Source organism: Colius striatus, chromosome 13 (genome assembly GCF_028858725.1).
Source record: "Colius striatus isolate bColStr4 chromosome 13, bColStr4.1.hap1, whole genome shotgun sequence".
Taxonomy (NCBI): domain Eukaryota; kingdom Metazoa; phylum Chordata; class Aves; order Coliiformes; family Coliidae; genus Colius; species Colius striatus.
In genome coordinates, this window is record NC_084771.1 from 20,058,894 (window position 1) to 20,079,895 (window position 21,002).

The 21,002-nt window shown below is 39.2% G+C and overlaps 1 protein-coding gene across 4 annotated transcripts in view; it reads left to right on the forward strand.

Annotated features, from left to right (window-relative positions):
- Positions 1 to 4,778: 4,778 nt before the first annotated feature.
- The window catches only part of SMARCA1 (SWI/SNF related, matrix associated, actin dependent regulator of chromatin, subfamily a, member 1), a 35,917-nt gene continuing 19,693 nt past the window's right edge, over positions 4,779 to 21,002 (forward strand). The window contains exons 1-13 of one of the 4 annotated variants that reach the window (XM_062006307.1): positions 4,779 to 4,974; positions 9,304 to 9,390; positions 12,491 to 12,657; positions 13,569 to 13,669; positions 13,780 to 13,880; positions 14,166 to 14,345; positions 16,089 to 16,244; positions 16,475 to 16,606; positions 17,354 to 17,422; positions 18,144 to 18,253; positions 18,923 to 19,149; positions 19,694 to 19,815; positions 20,183 to 20,335. In XM_062006307.1, the coding sequence (XP_061862291.1) occupies positions 4,879 to 4,974; positions 9,304 to 9,390; positions 12,491 to 12,657; positions 13,569 to 13,669; positions 13,780 to 13,880; positions 14,166 to 14,345; positions 16,089 to 16,244; positions 16,475 to 16,606; positions 17,354 to 17,422; positions 18,144 to 18,253; positions 18,923 to 19,149; positions 19,694 to 19,815; positions 20,183 to 20,335 (1,701 nt within the window). In that variant the 5' untranslated portion in view covers positions 4,779 to 4,878. Of the gene's footprint in view, positions 4,975 to 5,002; positions 5,569 to 7,090; positions 7,185 to 9,303; positions 9,391 to 12,490; positions 12,658 to 13,568; positions 13,670 to 13,779; positions 13,881 to 14,165; positions 14,346 to 16,088; positions 16,245 to 16,474; positions 16,607 to 17,353; positions 17,423 to 18,143; positions 18,254 to 18,922; positions 19,150 to 19,693; positions 19,816 to 20,182; positions 20,336 to 21,002 lie in introns of those variants that run through there. The other 3 variants (XM_010199961.2, XM_062006308.1, XM_062006309.1) reach the window with 3 other exon arrangements.

Below are 21,002 nucleotides of genomic sequence, written 5' to 3' on the forward strand. Positions count from 1 at the left end.
GAGAAACAGTTTTCTGCCCGGTTGGCCTTGGTGATGTGACTCACCTTACGTTAAGATGAATGGCACTGCTTGCACAGGCCAGAGCAAGATCCCACTTGGAGAAGACAGCGAGACCACTCTTTTCACTGATGCTAGATTAGCTGGGTTGTAAACTACATTTTGGAAGAGATACGAGGCAGAAACACCATGAAACAAGACAAAGATATAAGGAAATCTCTGGCACATTCATAGGAGCCTGCATGAATGCCAGAAAAAGCGTAGGGGGAGCTGTTGGGGAGCAGTACTGTCTGGATGATGCTTGAAATACAGGGAAGGAAAATATTGCCTCTTTTCTGCTGTGTTGTGACATATGATTTTGCTAGTGGCCCAACTGCACTAACAAGCCTTAATAATCCTGGCCAGCCTCACCTGGGGCCTTCACTCACACTCACTGACTGTAGGCCCAGGAGCCCCATCTGGGCTCAGATCTGAACCTTCAGTCTGCCTGAGTTGTGCTGTAGAAGGACTGATCTTCAGCTTGGCTTAGTGTTGAACCTGCCTGCTGATCACCAGACTGTGCCTGATCCTGCTTGCCTTCACTATATGTGGTTCTGGATTGGCTTGACCTTGGATCTGCTTTATTACCACAAACTCACCTGATGATCCAGACTGTCAGTGGAACCTGGCTCCCATTTCTAGACTTGCTCTCCTTGCTCAGGTGTTGTGGGGCTGGGCACTAGCTGGTGAAGCCTCTGCCATGTTGGCCATGTCAGTGTACTTGGTACCCCTTGCTGTACCCTGGGAGTTAGCTCAGACTCAAGGCTCAGGTCTGAGTTTAAAAAGGGTTCATGGCCCCCATGGGCAAGGAAGGTGGCCAAGGTACTTCTGGGCTCTGAGCACTTGGTTCCTCAGCCCTGCCACCAATGTCCTTTTAACCAAGGCAACTGTGAAACTCTGAACCAGTTAACAACCAAGATGACAAGACAAATGTTTAATATAAGCAATAATAACACTTGATATAAACAACTCAAGCAAGATTGTAAGGCTGCATGCAGCCAGGGTAAGGCATAGTGCACTATGGTTGCTCACACTTGAGCTAGGCTAATGTAGGTACAGAGGTAAAGGTGGCAGCTATGTGAGTCAACTCGCAAATGCCTCAGAGAGAGCACTTTTATTACTCCCAGATCTTGTTTGTTTCTGAGCTATAAAGCTGTTTATTGCTTACAGCTAACATGTTTTACACAGTGGTGGTTTATCACTCATACATTTAAGCTAGAAATGACTAGCTGAGTACACATGGATTTTAGACTATGACATTTAATGGAGAGACGCCTGAATGTGCACAAGGGAGTGAACATATCCCAAAGTCTGAGTATACTACCAAACCAAGGCCCTTCTTTACAAACCACTTTTGCCATTCTGGAGGAAGGTACGGAATGTACAAGATACTGTTTTAGAAGCAATTAAGCAACTGCAAGTAAAAGATGGTTTAATTTGTTTTTTTAATCCTCCATCAAATCAGTTTTATGAGCAGCATCCCCATGAAACAGCTCACAGGCTGCCGGATCACTTTGAAGTTCGGACTCCTGCAGCCGACCCCCGGCGAGTACAGGTCGGTGTTGCCACCTAGTGGCAACTAAGTTACTTGGTCTGTGAGACAGTTGCGAGGCCAACGCCACCTGCTTACTAAGGAGCTCAGAAAGTTTTTGAAAGGCTCCTCTTTTTCAGCAGGTGCGTATATGAACTGAATCTTAATTATGCACTTGCGTTTAGCAGCCATAGCAACTGCTTTTAGCTGTGGTCTGGGTCACACAGCTCGTTGACGGTTGTGGGTGCTGGTGGCCTTGCATGGGTCTGGTAGACTCTTGATGTACCGTGTTTATCTGTTTTTGTGAATTCACCAAGTCTACTGGTCTCTAAAGCTTATCAGTTCTTGGGGGATTTTTACTCACTGTCTCTCAGCTTGTACTATTCCTTACTTTACCCTGCTTTTTGGCAACATTTTCTTCATCCACACAAACTCACACAAAAGAGGCTTTTGTAAGAACTTGGCCTACAAAGTAATTCCACAGAATAGTAACATTTATTTTAAAAAGTTACTGAAACCCAATGCATCTGTGCTAGAGAAATTAAAACCACTACAACTAGTCTCCTGTTTGGGAAAGCTTGAGTAGCCACAGTCCAACATTTAAAAAATCTTATGGTCTTATTTGGGCAGTAATGAAAATGCCTCTGGGTCTGTATCTCACCAACTGCTTACATATTTCAGCAATGTCTGAAACATAAAAGTGGGTAACAGTGAGCCTAAACAATTTCTCTTCTTGCGTCTGACAAGAAAATATAATTTCTCATCATACAGTATGTCAAGTGCATCTTCTAAGTCAGATGGAGGAGGCCTTAATTGCTGTGATGAAACTTTAGTGTGTAGGAGACTACACATGCAGCCCTGGTGATTGTGTCTGGCAGACTGTAAAACAATGAATAATACAAAGAGCTAATAGCTAAATCTACAACTTAACACGACAACTAGCCCCCTGCCTCGGGGCTGTCATGTTAAAAAAAATAATGGGAGAAATTCTGTGGAATTTTGCAAACAGAAATGATACGAGTACAAAAAATAATCCAGAAAGGAAGTACAAAAAAAGACATCACTACTTTTTTAAAATAATTAATTAGATTATCACATTAATTAGATTATTGCCATTGTATGACTAAGTGATTTTTTCAGACAAAGGCCTGTGGATCGACACGAATGTATAACATAGACTAAGAGCAGTAACTAAGAATATCTATGCAAAGTGTCAAATGCAAATGTTAAATACACAAGCAAAAAATATCCAAAGGGGATCTTTCATGAAAGCAGCAGCTTGATTATTTGTACAGCATGTAATGTTCCTGTGAATTTCGAGTAAAAAGCAAGCTGTGACAAACACTTGAGAGTGTTTTGCATAAACAGAAGCTACAAGCATTTGAAACTGGAGTAGGAAAACCAAATATTAAAAATGGTTAGTGAGCTATTTTCTGTAAAGGTTAAGAACAAACACGTCATAGACTGGAATTTTCCCACCTTAGAGACCTTTCACATAGCTAACGGTAAACTTCATCTTCTAGATAGCCCTGCTTGGAAAAGCTATTTGGAGTACTCTTTCAAAACGAGTCATGCCACTCTTCTCAATTGTGCTATGAAAAACTACTCCTCAAAGCTTTTAAAAATAAATCATGTGGAAGGGCAACTGCAGATGCTGTGGGCCTTGCTCTGTTGCAAACTACGCAACAGACACGGAAGGCAATAGCCTGATAAATAATTTGGAACAGCATCGTTACTGTTTTGCAGCTGCTTCACAGCATGAAAAAGGGGAGTTTAGAGCTTAAATCTTCTATGTTGAACCATAATTTACATACTGAAGTTCAGAGTAATCAGGCAGCCATGGAAACAGTTCAGACATATACTTACTCCTCAAAAAATGGCACCTTATTGGAGTCAGTGTATGGATGGAAAAAAGGTCTCAGGGGTCTTTCTAAATGCAGTGTATGAGAGATACAACCCATTTACTCAGCTTAGTTGTTGAGTTATGCATAAAGATCTTGATAACAGATACAGAGCTTTTAACTGGAATGAAGAAGCTTTTATTTCTGACTATTTGGTTTGAGTTTCATCTATTTCTCTGGACAAAATGTTCACAATATTGCCTTTGTAAGTAATCACCAGGTAAAATGGCTGATTTGGAGCTCTCAATTTTTTAAGTTGCTCATCTCAAGGGTCGTTTTGGAATCCTTTAGCAGTATGAGCAAAGTTATAGCTCAGCAACCGAGAATCTGAATGTCTTGCATGGACAGTCAGAAATGTCTGTATTGATGGTAACTAAACTGAGTGGCTTCATTAGTGCAATTTTCAATATGAGATACACAAACACTGATGAATTTGAAATGGCTTAAGAAAAAAAATAGATTTTCCCATAAGCTATTCTTGCTTTGGGAGTTTCACTGGTGCCTCTTATCCTTGCAGATGTTAAGAGACAATTCTCTCTCTAATATAGCCTAGGGCATTTAGGGAAACACACTTGCTATTTGCAGCAAGGTTTGGAACCAAGGAAAATGAATTCAAAAGTATACAGTTTTCAGCTCCATACCGTTTTGTTGTCTTGTCTGGCTCCTGCCACACCTTATCCTTTTGTCAGCTCTCCATGGCAGCATCCGTGCCTCCTTCTACAACAGGTCTAGAGATCGTGTGCCCTACAAGCTTATGCCAGAGCCACAGGGACTGCTGCCTGGGAAGACTTGGGAAGGAGAACGCATCCTGGTGCTGGCACGTGAGACACAGGCTGGTTGCCCTCTGCAGAGTACAAAGGTGGCACTTGGGATGTGGAGAGGACCTCAGTAACGGCTGAACCAGTTCATCCTGCTCAAAGCCAGCATTGTTTCCGAAATACAGCAGATGCCTGGGAGGCCCTGAGACAGCGTAGTACATCATCACGCAGCTCACGGGCCCATCCTGAGCTACCGCTTGTATATGCAGCAGCCCCAACTGCCTTCTCTTCTTGAGCTGTGGAGTTACTCGAGAGAATGGGAGGCAGTGGGACCTCTGTGGGCCACAGGTGGCCCGATGTGCAGCACCCCGTGAGGAACAGCGGAACTGGTCCCGACAGCTTCCACTGAGGCCCCGTTACCGAGGGCCTGGCTCTCTTCCCCGGCCCTGTCGCACGGCCGTCGCCGGCGCGGCCCGTCCCGCCACACACCCCGCCAGCGCTGGGCGGGAAACGCGCGGCGCGGGAAGTATCGCGAGATCCGCGCAGGGCGGGCCGGCCGGGGGGTGGGGCCGCGCGCTGTTTGGGGCTCTGGGGCCGCCCCCTGCCCCCTCTCCGCTGCCCCCCGGTGGCTCCGCCAGCCGCCGCGCTCAAAATGGACACCAGCCCCGGCGGCGCAGCCCGGGCGGATGGCGAGGTGCCCTCCACCTCCGCCGCGGCGGCCTCTGCGCAGGAGCCCGGCGTGGAGGAGGTACCGCTCCGGGGTCGGGCGGGGGTTGCCGTGCGGGCGGTGGAGCCTCCGGGGACGAGCGCGCCCGGTCTCGCCGCCCCTTCCTGCAGCTGCCCCTCGGGCCTCGCCGTCTCGGCCCCTCGGCCCGCTGGTAGCGCGTCTATGAGAGCCCAGCCGGGCTAGAGCCTCGGGCCTGGCCTGCGCGGCGGCCCTCCAGGCCGGCCCCCGCCCTGACACACCCCCTGGGCCCCGCCGTGCAGGCCGGCGCCCTGCTCTGTCGTTCAGCATCGCCGCGGTAGCTGCCGCCGTCCCGACGGTCCGGCCAACCCTGCCGTGCTTCCTTCCCGGCCATGCAGCCCGGGCACGCCGGTACTGGCCATGCAGCCTGGGCTCCTGTGCCACGCAGCAGGCTCTGCCCCGTTACCGCCCCTCCGCCAGCCCCTCAGCTTGTTCGCTGCTGCAGGGCCCCCTCTCTTAGTGCCCCCCGCCCCGTGCTTTTCCTTCCCCGTGTCCTCGGGTGACGCTGTCTCGGAGCGGGATGAGGACAGTGCACACGGGGCGAGAGCCCTCGGGGGAGTGTCGCGGTGGCGGCTTGGAGAGTTGGCGGCTGAACAGGTCTGTCCCAGCCCGCACACTTCAAAGGGCTTCAGCTTTCCCTCTGCCTGGCTAAAATGCAACCATATTACAGAATAAACACCTTCAAAGAGCACGTATGGCTGCCAGCCTCCTCTCTTTAGCTTTTTGAGAAAAAGACTACAGGCTAGGACACAAGGAATGTAAAAAGTGACATGTTCAGATATCCTTGGGAAATGAACAAGATTTAGCTCGAAGAATGGCTATTACAAAAACTTAGTAAGACTCATGACTATGTGGCATATACTTATGGTATTGGAGGAAGCAGAGAAATGCTGATATTAATGCAAACAGAATTTTAATTCCAGTTGATGAAAATTCACTTTTTTTTTTACCTGAAAAGAACTGTTGATTCTTCATTTTATTACTAATGTATACAAATATGTAAGATACAGTACAGTGTGATTTTGAACATTACCTGATTGTTGAGGGAAAAGAGTGTAAGGGCTAGTTCCATGTTGGATACAACTTAATCTGCAAAACTTTATGCATGTCACACTAAATTTTTGAAGAATGCCTGCCTGGATAAATCATTTGAAAGCAGTCGATAGTTTTAAATATTACCAACATTATGCTACTGTGCCATACTCTTTTTTGAAGAGAAAAAAAAATGCTGTTTGAGATTGTATTCATTGCACTTCACCTTGGACAACAGGTCTGCTTACATTGCTTTACTGTTAGTTACATAATCTGCATAATAACGGCATGTAGCACAGCCTGTTGTGCTCTGTTACCCTCTCTGTTTTACTTCACTGTAAATAGTCTCGTAGTAGTACTAAAACAGTGTCTTAATGACTATTTGGAGTGTGTTTCTACTTTATGTATGTGAGTTCAAGACGGAGGGATTCTTCTAAATGTTCTTAATGCATCTGTTTCAACTTTTGGATAGCACAGGTTACAGGAGTAAAGTCAACTAAAGCTTTTCTTACCAGTCATTTATTTAGGTGTTTGCATGACCTACCAATTTAGGACTAACTGTTCCACTCACTAGGTAGAAACATCTCTCAGCCTGGTTAGTAGCCCTGTTAGTGGAGATTTCAAGAGGTGTATTTTGCATCCCTGGAATACTTGAAGTCTTATATATTACGAAAATGCTACATGGTCAAGCTTCTTGTAAGGTGTTCAAATTAAACAAGTTTTTAGGGGACTTACCTGGGGTTTAATCTTCAATAGAAACTTTTTTAGTGGTAGAGACAAATTGTTACCAGCTAGCTTCCAGTACTTTAAGTACTTTAAAACAAAGTACTTCTTTTGTTGGTTAATTAACTGTTCGCAGTGAGACTTCTGCTGATCAATCCTCCTGTTTTCTGTCACTGCTTTAAGCAGTGAAAAAATGCCTTGTGTAAATTGTCTAGGGTAAAAATCTCACAGATTTGATGAAATACTTTGTTGTTGTGTGTTGTACTAAGTATGTGATCCAGTTGGTAGTAAGAGAGAATACCAGAAATTAATAATTGACAAGGTCTAGGTTTTTATGACTCAGAACATTAAGGAGAAGCAAGTTTGGATATGACATTTGTCCCTGCTGCCCATCCAGCTCCACCAGCGCAGATCAGTATTTTAGGGAAACTACAGCATACTTTTTTCCCTTGTAAGCTGTGAGTAAAAAGGGTGTTGATATGCATATATATTGTCTCTTTAATCATCTTTTGACAGTCTCCTGTTTGTTATTTCTAATAATTTATAGCCATCAATGTTAAACAGAAACACTGCAATGAGGAGGAGGCAAGGGGGCAGGCAGGGAAACTTTTGTCTTGGAAAGTAAGGTGTCAGATGTGATTTTGTAGCGTGATGCCAACAGTAACTTACATGTCAGTTCATTTGCTTCTTTAAGTTGGAGTATGTTATTTACAAAATACTGTTTTCCAAATAGATTTTATTTTAATGACATTGTAAGTTTTCTTCTGGGGAAGTCTGAACAAGGTCAGAACTGGCATTAGAGCCATCTGCCTCAAGGCTTAAAAAGATCATACTGTATTACATTTTACTTGGAAAACTTGTAATGAAAAAAGATTATCATAATATTGAGTTGTTCTGCTGTGCCCAGGAGAAACTTCATACTTACCATAAATGTTTTTCCATACCTATGTAATTTATTTCTAGGGAAAGTGAGGGAGACATCTGAAATAGCCTACTGGCAATTTTGTTTTCCTCTAGGAAGGTGTATGTTGTCACTTTAATAACAAGAATTTGGCCTAATATTAACACTGTCAGTTTCTCTTACTAGAGTGTATGTTATATAGTAATATAATGGAGATGTGAATGTACTGGTATATATGACCTGCTCTTTGGTGCATTGGTGTAACAGTCCTAACATTGCTTTTTGAGATGAGCTGATTGCTTATATGATGAAAGAAGCTATGAGTAGAACATTTCTAATGCTACCTATTTGCAACATAATCATTTGGCCTTGAAAAATTGAGCTCCTGCATTTGTAAAATCATTGAATTGTCAAAAAACTTATTGACAATATGCTTAGTGTTATTCACCTTTGCAGAGAATTATGCCTTTGGGCCAAAACTTGAAAAAGTAATATCTGACTTCAGAAAACACTCCTCCCATTTGCATGATGTGCTTGAAGGTTGGCATATGTATCTCTCAGTAACAGTTCTGAAACTGAAGTGTACTGTTACTTGACAGACTTTTACCATTTTGGTGTGGTTTTGCTACTAGACTTTGAATAGTTTAGATTAATTATGATTTCATTTTAATGTATTGATAATAAGCTGATACTTAAAGCACTTCTCAAATGAAGACTCTGTTACATTTTATGCAGACATGCGCTCTGGCAGTTCCTTTCAGATTTTTCTGTGCTTTTCAAAAACAGTAATTCATCTAAAAAAATTGTTTGGAAGAGTTATGTAAAGAGACATATTTCAAGGACTGAATTAGGAAAAAAAATCCACCAAACTTTTCTTCCATGATTCTATTTTTAAAAGATATTTTGCCAATATCATGGGTTTTGACAGCTTTTTTTTTCATATATAGCAATGTAACAGCTGAAGTTGTGGAAGCTTGCTTGGAACTTCCCAGTTGAGCACAGAAATGAATCTCATGAACTACAAAAGTCGTAATTTTTGTTACAATTTCTTTAATTTATTTGATTTATAGCAAATAAGGTAGTTCTTTGTTAACTAAGAGCATACCGTGCAGCAGTTGATGTGTGGATTTGGTTGGTTAATTTGTGTCTCTTCCTAGATAGATATCTAAGTGTAGTGAAAGCTGTATTTTCAAATGAACTGGTGACTTTTCATCTAGAAGTGAAAACAAACAAAACCTAAGTGGATTTTTCTGTCAAGTGCCAGAAATTTAGTTAGGAATTTTATATTTAGAAATCACATTCAATTTTTTAAAGTATCTTTTCAAGATATTAAATGTATGCATTTAAAGCAAGATCTCCATGAAAGATTAAGCTTCATTTTCTTTCAGTACTTTCAATGTGTTCAGCTTGGATTCTGTTTGTAGAGATAAACATGAGGATGAGACAAATCTTCAACTTACGTGTTTTCTAGTCACATTTCTTTAGTTTCATCTTAGGTATTAGGTTCTATTTTGGGTGAAATAATACAATTAATGCAGCCACTTCATTCTGAAGTAATTATTTTTACAAAGTAGCATACTTATAATGTAGTGTGTAGGTTTGTTCAGTTCAATATCTTTTTGCTTTAGTAAATGAAAACCCTCAGATTTATGAAGTGTTTTAAATTTGAATTCCAGAAAAATGATCCCCCATTTCAACTGAAACTTCCTCCAAAGGCAGCTAGACCTGAAAAAGAAGTTGACCCAGAATACGAAGAGAAGATGGTAAGCATTTTCATGACTGCATGATACTGCAGCTTTTTATAAAGTATGTTTGCTTGAACTAGATCAACACAGTTACAAGGAGTTACTGCAGTTGGGATGTGTTAGAAAATTAAAACCAAATCAGGTTTCATGTGAATGTCTGTCCACTGTGGTGTTTCTCACAGTAGGTGTTTAGTGATGAATATGAAAACAGGAAGCAAATAGTGATAGTTCTAGTAAATACTGTCCCAAGTGGTTTTGTCTGCATTATTTCTGGAGTTGCAGGCTGTTTTTCATACTTGGTAGTTGTCAGTGGATTTTTTTTATTTGTTTTTTTCACCCCCATGGATTTGTCTACTTGTGAGGTTTTTTTCCCCTTCTTTATGTTTAGTTGTCCACACCCTCCTGTTAGATACCATTTCGTATTTAGAACTCTCATCTTTTGGTTTTGAGTCTGCTAGTTTATGTGGTGACTCTTTTGAGTCATGACAGAGGCATCCTTAAGCTACTTCTTAAATGACACAAATACTGAAGCTGTCAGTTTCTTGTAATATAAAACCAGAAGGGTTTTAAATGTTGACATACCTCATAATTTATGGGCCATAAAAATACAAAAGGGGAAGGGAGCTTGAGTGTTGGAGAGATAACAGGATAACTTCTGTATTACAAAGAAGCAGAAACCAGGAAGATACTTTAAGACCTGTTCTTGGCTGATACATACAGTAAGTTCTTGGCTGAAGCTGGTATCTGTATCTTGCTACATGTTTCTTAAAAGTTTTAACGTTAAATGGATACCTAATTGTTACAGCACAGTTTGAAAGGATTGGATACTATAGAAGCCAAGGGAGTAGCACCATTGATACCTACTTTTACAAATACTTTTTAGCCAAAGAGAAGTCGCTCAAATAAACCTGTTAGTTGAGAAAGAGTTGATACCATGGTTCAACCCCAGCAAACAACTAAGCATTACACAGCTGCTCGCTCACACTACCCTCCCCAGTGGGATGGGGAGTAGAAACGAGGGGAAAAAAAGTAAAACTCCAGGATTGACATAAGAACAGTTTACTAACTAAAATGAAAATAGAATATAATAATAACAATAATCATGATATATGATAGTAATAGTAATGACAAGAAATACAACAAAGAGTGAGAAAAATAAAACACAAAGGAGAAAACCCAAGTGATGCATAATGCAGTTGCTTACCACCTGCTGACCAATGCCTCAGCAGTGATCTGCCCCTTCTGGGCAACCTCCCCCAGTTTATATGCTGGCCATGATGTCCTATGATATGGAATAGTCCTGTGGCTAGTTTGGGTCAGTTGTCCTGGCTATGTTCCCTCCTGTCCTCTTATGCATCCTCAGCCTGCTTGCTGGAAGGGCAGGGTGAGAAGCAGAAAAGGCCTTCATGCCATGCAAGCCCTGCTCAGTGATAGTCAAAATGTTCCTGTGTTATTAGCTTCCTTTTCAGTGTAAATCTGAAACATAGTCCTGTAGCAGCTACTAGGAAGAAAATTAACTATCAATGAAACCAAGACACTTGAGTAAATAATGAAACTTGGATTCACAGTAATATGTGGTGAATTTGTGTATTTCCCCTTTAGAATATTAGTTTAGTGGTTCTAAGAGTCAAACGGTGTAAGTGTCAAAATCTACCTTTCATCAGTTGTGCAGTTGTGAGCTAGACCTTTGCTTTTGTCAAGGCATGCTACTTATACCCAGTCAATAATCTTTCAAGCTAAAAAAGGTATATTGTGGCGTTAAATATTGGACCTTACCGGTTATGATTAGCTTGCCAAACCATCAGATACTGTTAGTTTAATATAAATCCTCTGAATGGATTTGTTGTTATCCTTATGAGCATAAACATCCACATCTTCTCTCCTGCTTTCAGATTATTTTTTCCATAGAAGTTTTACTTGATATTTGAAATTTATTTGGTTTTCGAGTTATTTACACTAATGGCCCAATTATGAACAAAAGGGAAAAATAATAGTATTTTTTTTCCAGGAGAGTCTTGTAAAGATGTTTGTTTGCTGTTGGTGCACTATTAAAAGAAGTGCATTGCCCTCATGTGGCAAGATCATGTATTGCATATCAGGTTCAGTTTTATTGCCCTTTTCTTTGATTGGTGTTATTGCCGTTAAAGTGCTTTTTCTTATGTAGAAGTTATATGCAGAAAAGCTTTCTGTTTTTTTATATTTCTTAGAAAGATTATGATACAGACCAACAGTTTCACTTCTGTAGCTTACATCAAGATCTGTAAATGAGATCATGTGAAAATTGCTTTAAGTAGTACAGTATTAAAGTATTACAGTCATCATTTGCATGTTATGTTTTTCTTAAAAATGATAAAACATGTCTTCTAAATATAGCGAAGGACATGTTTTGCTGTGTTTATATAGTGAAGTGCATGCAGCTCATTGATAAGGCAAAACTGAAATGTTTCAAATCTGAAATCTGACTTCAAACTTTGCAAGCTTCCTTGAAAACAGTATGGAGCTCATGCATCCAATGCTTTAGTCATACTTCTAAAACCAGAGCTTTCACATTGTTATCTTGAATCAAATCCTGATAGCCTTGAAACTGATGGAAGATTTGCTGCTAACTTGAAAAGGGATAGGATTTCATTGCTTACTGTAAGTCAGAACCTTAGTTTTTTCTTTATCTTTTATTGACAGTCATTTAAAGCATCTCTTCAGTCACTGGTATGCCATGCAGACTTAAGCAATCTATACAAGTAAACTGTTTTTGAGTTATTTTACTAATCTTTGAGTTTTGAATGAGGTTAATTTGCTGGGATGGGGCTTTCAAGTCCTACTGCATCTTCCAGATCACTGTGGTATTCACAAAGGATCATTTGAACTACCATGTGCTACCATTGGTGCTTTGAAGCAATTCATGCTTAGCTATAAGCTGAAGCTGCTTAAGACCTATTTCATGATGCTTGTAACCCTCTGAGGTGGCTAACCATAGGCAGATGGTCTTGTCAGTCTTTTCGCATATAAATTGCTTTCAGGTGTATCTGAATTGTATTTTTTGAATAAAAATACATTTTTAATGAATTTAACAAATGTTTGATTTTTCTCCTTTTATTTCTTTCCCCACTTCGCAAACTAGAAAGCAGACCGAGCAAAAAGATTTGAATTCCTCCTGAAGCAGACAGAGCTTTTTGCACATTTTATTCAGCCTGCAGCACAAAAATCACCAACATCTCCACTGAAAGTTAAACTGGGTCGTCCACGGATGAAGAAAGATGAAAAACAGAGTCTGATTTCAGCTGGAGAGTATGTTTTATTTCCAACTTCTTATTCTTTCAAACAAATTATGCATGGTAACATTATCCACTTAGTATCGTAGAGATTGTGCTTTAAGTAAGTCCAGAACTTTTCCTATTAATGGTGTATGATAATTTCTTTAAAAGCTGGTTGGTGTATGTGTGCTGATCCATTGCTGTTAGTATGACCTTGGATCAGTTTTAAAGTAAATTCCCTGATTCTTGCCATTTACTGTGCTTTGGTCCGTATTGAGGACTGCTTTAATTGAATTTCTTTTGCATGATGCTGAACTAGAAGATGCATTCCAGATATGTACCTGACATGCTCCAGCAGCTAGTGGACACATCAGTAGGACCAAAGTGGAGCTAGACCAAGTTAAAACAAGATAACGTGCATGTAGTGTGGATGTTGGATCCTCAGCACGAAGTATCTCACTCTACCAGTCTATATTAATCAGTAATGCAGGCATAGCCTGCATGTGGTGTTTCTGAGGGGACTTGTCACAACAAGCAGCTAGTTTTTGTTGAACATTTACAAAATGCCATTACTTCGTAGTTTTGAATGAGTTTTTTTAGCTGAATATGTGATTATTTGTAATGCCATAGTTATTAAGTCATTGATTCTAAGGCCACCACTGAGATGTGTGTTATATTTTTGTGTTGCTCATTCAACAGGACATTAGAGAGCTCATGATATTTGTTGTCAGATTATAGTTATGGCTCTGCAGGAGAGAGCTTCATATCAGCCTTTTTAATTAAAGCTGGAATTAACCATAAGGGATATCTTATTAACAGGATACTATGATTTTGATCAGGGTACTAGAACACACCCATTATAGGTCAATAACTGTTTCTCTTGATTGTATAGTCAGTGTTTTGAAATTGTTTCATATAAGCATGCATCTTGGATTCTTTCTTCAGTTATCGTCACAGGCGCACAGAGCAAGAAGAAGATGAAGAGCTGTTGTCAGAGAGTCGGAAGACATCTAATGTGTGTATTCGATTTGAGGAGTCCCCTTCATGTAAGTATTGTATTGAAGGCTTTCTGATTGCTTAGATATAAGGAAATAGCAAGTAAAATTTTCTATTTAGAATTAGTATTTTTCTACTTAGAGAAATCTTACATTTACAGATGTGAAAGGAGGAACACTAAGAGATTATCAGGTTAGAGGTTTGAACTGGATGATCTCATTGTATGAAAATGGTGTTAATGGCATTCTGGCAGATGAAATGGTAAGCAGTAATCTTTTCAAATTTTTATGGAAATCACTGAATCACATTCAACATTAAAGTGCCTGTAGTATTTAATGTATGTGCAGTAGTGTACGTCATTCTATGACAGATTTTTCACAACTGGAATTGTAATGCAATGAAAGAAATCATATTGAGAACATTTGCTGTGCAATTTGCTTTAAACAACTTAAGTGGTAGAATTATGTAGCAGGAAAATTGTTTGACACTTTCTGCATGGTATTGCATTTCAGCAGGTTTCTTTCCCCCCTCTCTTTGTCAATGCAGGGTCTCGGTAAGACTCTGCAAACCATAGCATTATTAGGCTATCTGAAGCATTACCGAAACATTCCTGGGCCACACATGGTCCTGGTTCCAAAATCAACTTTGCACAACTGGATGAACGAATTCAAGCGCTGGGTTCCATCATTACGTGCTGTTTGCCTTATTGGAGATAAAGATGCCAGAGTAAGTGCTCTGCATTTCAAAGATGTATATGCTATTTGCCAAAAAAGAGCATTTGGGTATGTGGAATTCTGCCTAAGCTACTTCTTTCATTGCAAAATTTTTTAGTAATCTTTAGCTATATTGGCATTGAAATGCAAAATGTTATACTTGTAACTACGAGATAAAAAAAAGCAAATCAATAAGTGAAATAATAAAATGTGGCCAAAATAACAGCTGCCTGACTTACCACTTTCTCTGTTGTCTTCCTCTTTGGTTTTTGCACCTATTTTTTTCTTTCTTCTGTGTTTACATTGTGGCAGTGTTGATTCTTTTTCCTTTACTGCCTTCACTTTGTTAAGTTTTTTTTCCACCTTTTTTAGGTGACTTCTGCCAGTCTTTTCTTGTGTCTTATGTCCATGCCTTGCCTTGTAGCTGGGATTCTGTTGTAGAGCTTTTAATTTTCATAGTGAAGGCCTTAAAACAGATATAGGATGTGTTTCTAACTTGAAGGGGGCCAGCGAGCTGGATGTTCCTTTCAATTCTGTGGCTCCTCATATGGACTGCATGGCTATCTGTAGTACTACGGCTTGGTGGAAAAGGACCTGGTGGTGTTGGTTGAGAACCAGCTGAATATGAGCCAGCAGTGTGCCCAAGTGGCCGAGAATGTCAATAACATCCTGGCTTGTATCAGAAACAAGTGTGGCCAGCAGGACTAGGGAAGGAATTTTTCCCCATTGGTGAGGCAGCATCTTGAATACTGTGTTCAGTTTTGGGCCCCTCACAACAAAAGGGACAAGATCGATGATCTTAAAGGGTTTTTCCCATCTAAATGAATCTGTGATTTGGTGAGTGGAGCTACTGATTCTGCCAGTAAGTTAGACAGTTCCTTCCAGTGCTGTAGCCTTGGATTTGACTGTACTGCATTTGCAGATTGTTGTAATTTGAAGTCTGATAACATTTGTACCACAGTGTGTTTATTGCTGGTCTGTGAAACGTAATTAGAATTGTGTTGAAAGGAAGCATGCACCTTCACTTTGTACTTTCTTTGCTTTCAGAGTTTTATGTTTGTTTTATCATAACTTTTCCTCATTTTCTACTTAATCTTTCTGTTCTGTGGTGGGTGGCTAAAGCACCTCTGATTTTACATTTGCATTGTAACCCAGTGCACGGTATTGTACAGGACACTCCTTTGTTAGGTAGCTCTTCAGGGCTATGGACCTCAACATTTCTGTCAGCTCTACTAGCTGGGGTGATGTGTGTACCAAACTAAGTAAGTTCTTGGAGACTTGCATGTATGGCTTTTCCGTAAGATTAAATGTAAAATGATTTCTATGCCTAGATAAGCATTGCTTACAAAATAGAGATGAGACAGAGGAGGGAGATCTTTAGGAAAGAGAGAATATGGGATTGGGCTACATGAGTGGACTGCATGCTTGGACTAGTTGGTTTAGATGTTTTTTCCCCTATTGGTAGTATGTACTGTGTCTAAATTACAGAAAAACTATATTGAAGAGTAACTATTTAATTTTGAATAGGAGAAAATCTGTGTTTTGCTTAACTCTATCTGATGACATGTCTGCTTGAAGTACAAAGGATTGAATTCTTTTCATAGAGCAACTTTCAATTACTGAAAAGGTATTTCAAAATCTTCTTTTGAGTGCTAGCTTAGTGCATCAGGAGTGTTGGTTGGAGATAAGTTTGACTGAATTCCATAGAAATTGCTCATATTTTGAAGTGTTTATTAATTCAGCTGTTCTGCTTTAGGCTGCTTTTATCCGTGATGTTATGATGCCTGGTGAATGGGATGTTTGTGTTACCTCATATGAAATGGTAATTAAAGAGAAATCAGTCTTCAAAAAATTTAACTGGAGATACCTGGTGATTGATGAAGCCCACAGAATAAAGAATGAGAAGTCAAAGGTAAATTCAAAATTGCTTCATAGTTTGAAGACAGTTTGGCACTAAAGATTCCATCTGATTTTAGCACATTTTAAAAAAGTATGAGCTGTAAGCTGTTGGGGGTAAATATGAATTTCAGAGGTAGCTCAGTATCTTGAATTTAATTGACATTGTTTCAGGTTTCAGAAACTGATGAAAATTTGTTATGCTTAAATGCACTTTCTGGTGATAACTGTTTGTTGTATTTCTAGTTGTCAGAGATTGTACGTGAGTTCAAGACAACAAATCGATTGCTGCTTACAGGAACTCCTTTACAGAATAACCTCCATGAGCTGTGGGCATTACTCAATTTTCTCTTACCCGATGTCTTCAATTCTGCAGATGTAAGTTGAGGCTGGGAAGTACAGTCTTGTTATTTTGATTCCCAGGCTGCTACCTCTAGAAGAGAAGGATGACCAGCTTAGTAAGACACATATCATGTGGAGGACCTGGATTTGATTGAAGCTGTGTGACTTACCTAACTGTAGACTACTTTTTTTTCTCTACCTAGTTAGTGCATAAAGTCGATGCAGATAAGACCTCAGACCAAAAATAGCAAATGTAATACTTAAGTGCAAGAATTATGCAGAGTGGAACTAAATTTGTGAAAGCAATAGAGAATGAAGCATCCAAATAGGTGTAAGCCCTTATTTCATGTAAAATTTCAGTCATCTTTCTCCACTTCTGCTGTTCATTGTTCATTGTTTGCACTTGTATTGTTTACTCCATTATTTTTGCTCTGTTGTCCATCTCATTTACTTATGGATTCTGGTTTCTTTTTCTTTTCCCTTTTTACATCATCATTACACAAGCACTAAGGGGAAGAACTTGGACACTGCAGTAATGAGAATGGAAAACCCCTGTAAATTAAGCAGAGAAATAGTATTTTGTTTGTGGAGTTGCTCAGTTGACTTAAATGTTATAAAGTCCTGGGGAGCTGGCACAGAATTGCAGACCGATTTCTTTCTTTCAGTCATAGAAGTCATTTGTCTCAAGATTTATGCCACACTCTGAAGTGAGAGTGAATACATGTCTGTTAAAACTACAGATGATAAAAGTGTTTGTACCAATTGTGTTGTTTCTCACCACAGGATTTTGATTCATGGTTCGACACTAAAAATTGTCTTGGTGATCAGAAACTTGTAGAAAGACTTCATGCTGTAAGTAATTAAAGCTGTAATCACATGCCATCGTTAGCATACACCATGTGAAAAACAGATTATTTTTTCATTTATCTTGAAGTTGAGCAGATGAATGTGAAGGATTGATTTTCAGAAATGCCCAACAGAATTTTCATGAATAAAATGTTGGAACTTATAGATAGGCTTTTTTTAAACTTTTGTCTGCTTCAAACAATAATTGTATACATAAAATGTGAAAAGTTTTTTAAACCATTTATTGTGAGTAGTACACTGGCAGACGTCACAGTAGTCTGAATAAAGGCATACCTTTACCTTTGACTGTGTGTGAGATAAAAGACATTTCTCATCATGCAGTAAAAAAGCAAGTCAGAAGGAACGTACATTGCTTAACTTTGAAATGTTGGTGTGCTTTTTATATGTTGCTAGTGGAAATGAAACAGAGCTTATGTTGGAAGGTAATAAACAGATGTTATAAGCTTATGGGTTTGGCCCTTACTTGGGATAATAACTGGGATGAATACGGCAATCTGTATGTAGTGTTACATATTTACTTGTGAACTTTGCCTACTAGCGGAGAACTTCATTTTGCAGACTTGAGCAGAACCTTTCTTCAAGGAATCACCGTGACAGCAATAAGTGCTGATTATTTATGAATAAATATCAGATAATTGAATCAGTTTGGTGTTTGAAACAATCCATTTTAGTAATTGATCTATGCAAAACCTCTTAATTTGTGTAGGTTTTGAAGCCATTTTTATTACGTCGCATAAAAGCTGAAGTAGAAAAGAGTTTGCCTCCAAAGAAGGAAGTAAAAATTTATCTTGGGCTCAGCAAAATGCAGAGAGAATGGTGAGTTATTGTCATCAAAGTAGGTTTCTTTATCAGAAAAAAACACTTGTCATTGCATGTTATGATAGATGGAGAAACTTATTTATAGCTGTTTTGGGGACTTTTTTTAAAGATGCACAAGTTATAAAAGAGTTTAAGAAGGGTAAGGAAAAGGAGTGGGAATAAGAGAGCATGAACAACTTTTCTTCCTTAATTTTGTTAGAAAAAAACTGTGCCTACTAAGTTTCATATACATGTACCTACTAAGTTTACTTTGTTGCAAGTATACATGCATTGATAAAAGTCTGGGCTGAAACTGAAATAAAACCTTGAGGAGATACATAATGAGAAGAGATGTAAGAAAAGGAGCTGGGTCTGGTGTAGCTGTTTCAGTCAAATAAATACTATCTTTAATCCACTTTGTAGCCCTAAAATGGAAGTGTGAGATGACCCAGTAAGTGACAGATTATTGTTGCTCACAGACAAACTGCCTTTCCTCTTTAGGTATGGTTTTGTAACTCTTTATTGTTAGATGTTTTTGCAACGTTTAATAATAATATAGCTCATTATTAGGTAAACAAAGCAAACTTCCACATTCAGAAACAAGTTATTGGGATACTGCAGGGCTTTGTTCATGTTTTAAATGTAAAATAAAACCAGAGTGTTGTTTAAATTGCTGTAAAACTTTAGGTATACAAGGATCCTGATGAAAGATATTGATATCCTGAATTCAGCTGGGAAAATGGATAAGATGCGGCTGCTGAACATTCTGATGCAGCTGCGGAAGTGCTGTAACCATCCTTATCTGTTTGATGGTGCTGAGCCGGGCCCTCCTTACACCACTGACACGCATCTCATCACTAACAGTGGTAAAATGTTAGTTCTGGATAAACTGCTGGCAAAACTCAGAGAGCAAGGTGAGTACTGTTTATGAACAGTGGCAACCTCAATGCTTGTACTGGGAAAAACTACCTTCCAAAAATTGCTTAGTTGTATTCTTGACCTTCCTCCAGCAAATGCATTCAGTGTTTTCAGTGAAGTTTTTCTAGAATTTTTTCTGTAGAGCTGAGCACATGGAAGGAAGGAAATCTTACAGGAATGATGAGGAAGGCTTATAATGGGTAAGCAGAAGGAAAGGAAGAGCAGAACTTCTGCTGTCTTGAAGAAAATTTCTAATGAGAAGATTAGTTTGTCTGTGCACATGGGTAGTCAGCTAATTATCTTACCATGGTTTTAAGTGTTCTGTTTCTTCAACTGTGTCTTTGTTCTGTATATCAAATAACCTCTCTTGAGGAGAAATTTAATAAATACCAGAAGAGTAACCTCAGAAGACTTATTTGAGTAAGTTAGGCATGATACAGAGTATTTCACATGAATTCTTACTCATGCTTTATAGTAAGCTTTATGATAAGATAGATGTGCAAATATAAACCCAACAACACAACCTTGTTGTTCTGTCAGGTTCCAGAGTTCTGCTTTTTAGTCAGATGACTCGCTTACTGGATATTTTGGAAGACTATTGCATGTGGCGTGGATATGAGTACTGCCGACTTGATGGGCAGACACCACATGAAGAGAGAGAGGTAAGAAAGTTGTGTATAAACAAGAAATGTCTCTGATTTACATATTAGATTGTTTAGTTATGATTTGCATAGATATATACTTGTGACATGATTCTTTCAAGAAAAGCAAAAAAGGCTGCTAGGAGGATATGTTTTTCCTAACCAAAGTCTCACAGTAAAGGAGGTTTGAATTTTTTTCAATTAAATGAAAAATGTAATAGCTTCTGGACTCAGAATGGATTTTTCCACCTGTGCAAACCTTCCGTTTCTTAGTTCTATAGAAAATTGGTTTTGGTATGAAAATTCTGTTAAATTAAAAAATATTTAATGGAAAAACCATCAACCTGTTGGAAGCTTGGAAACTCTGAATAACAATTCTCTCTTTTAGGAAGCAATAGACACATTTAATGCTCCCAACAGCAGTAAATTCATTTTCATGCTGAGTACCAGAGCTGGAGGTCTTGGAATTAATTTGGCAACTGCCGATGTGGTTATTCTCTATGATTCAGATTGGAACCCTCAAGTAGATCTCCAAGCCATGGTAAGTTAACTCCCTAACACACATTTGTTTAAGTTATCATTGTTGTTTTTCTTCACTTTTTGAATTTAATATCCAGAAACTAAGGAACTGAATAAAAAGGGCATGAACAAGATTGTTGTGGAAACTGTAGATTTTTCTCTGTAGATATCTGTCTTAATGATTTTTATAATTAAGATTACTTCTGTCATGATACTACATCAGTATTATTTTTCCATATAATGATTCTTAATTCTGTCTTTCCAGAAGACAACAGTAAATGAATAAGAGGACTGTTGCCAAATTAATAGCATGCAGCTTGATATTTGTTCCTTTTGGGCAACTTTTTGCAATCTGCCTTTTTCTGCATAATTGTTTGTTGGTATTGCCAGGGGAAAAAAATGTTACCTTTGGGTTAAAGATACTAATATCTTTTCTGAGTGCTGGATGTAAAAAAAATCAAATTTATGATTTGTTTCACATGGAATAAAAATCACATGATGCTTCTGGCATGATTGGAGGGTGGATTAGTTGTTCTGTGCAGTTTTTAGTTTTTTGGTGTTTTTTTTTTAATAGACTTGGATAAATAAAATACTTACTGTGAATAACTCATCCTTTCGATAAGCATGCTGGCTTCCAGTAGTAGCCTGACTTCCTGTAAGCTGATAGGTGTGATTTGTGAGCTTCAGTA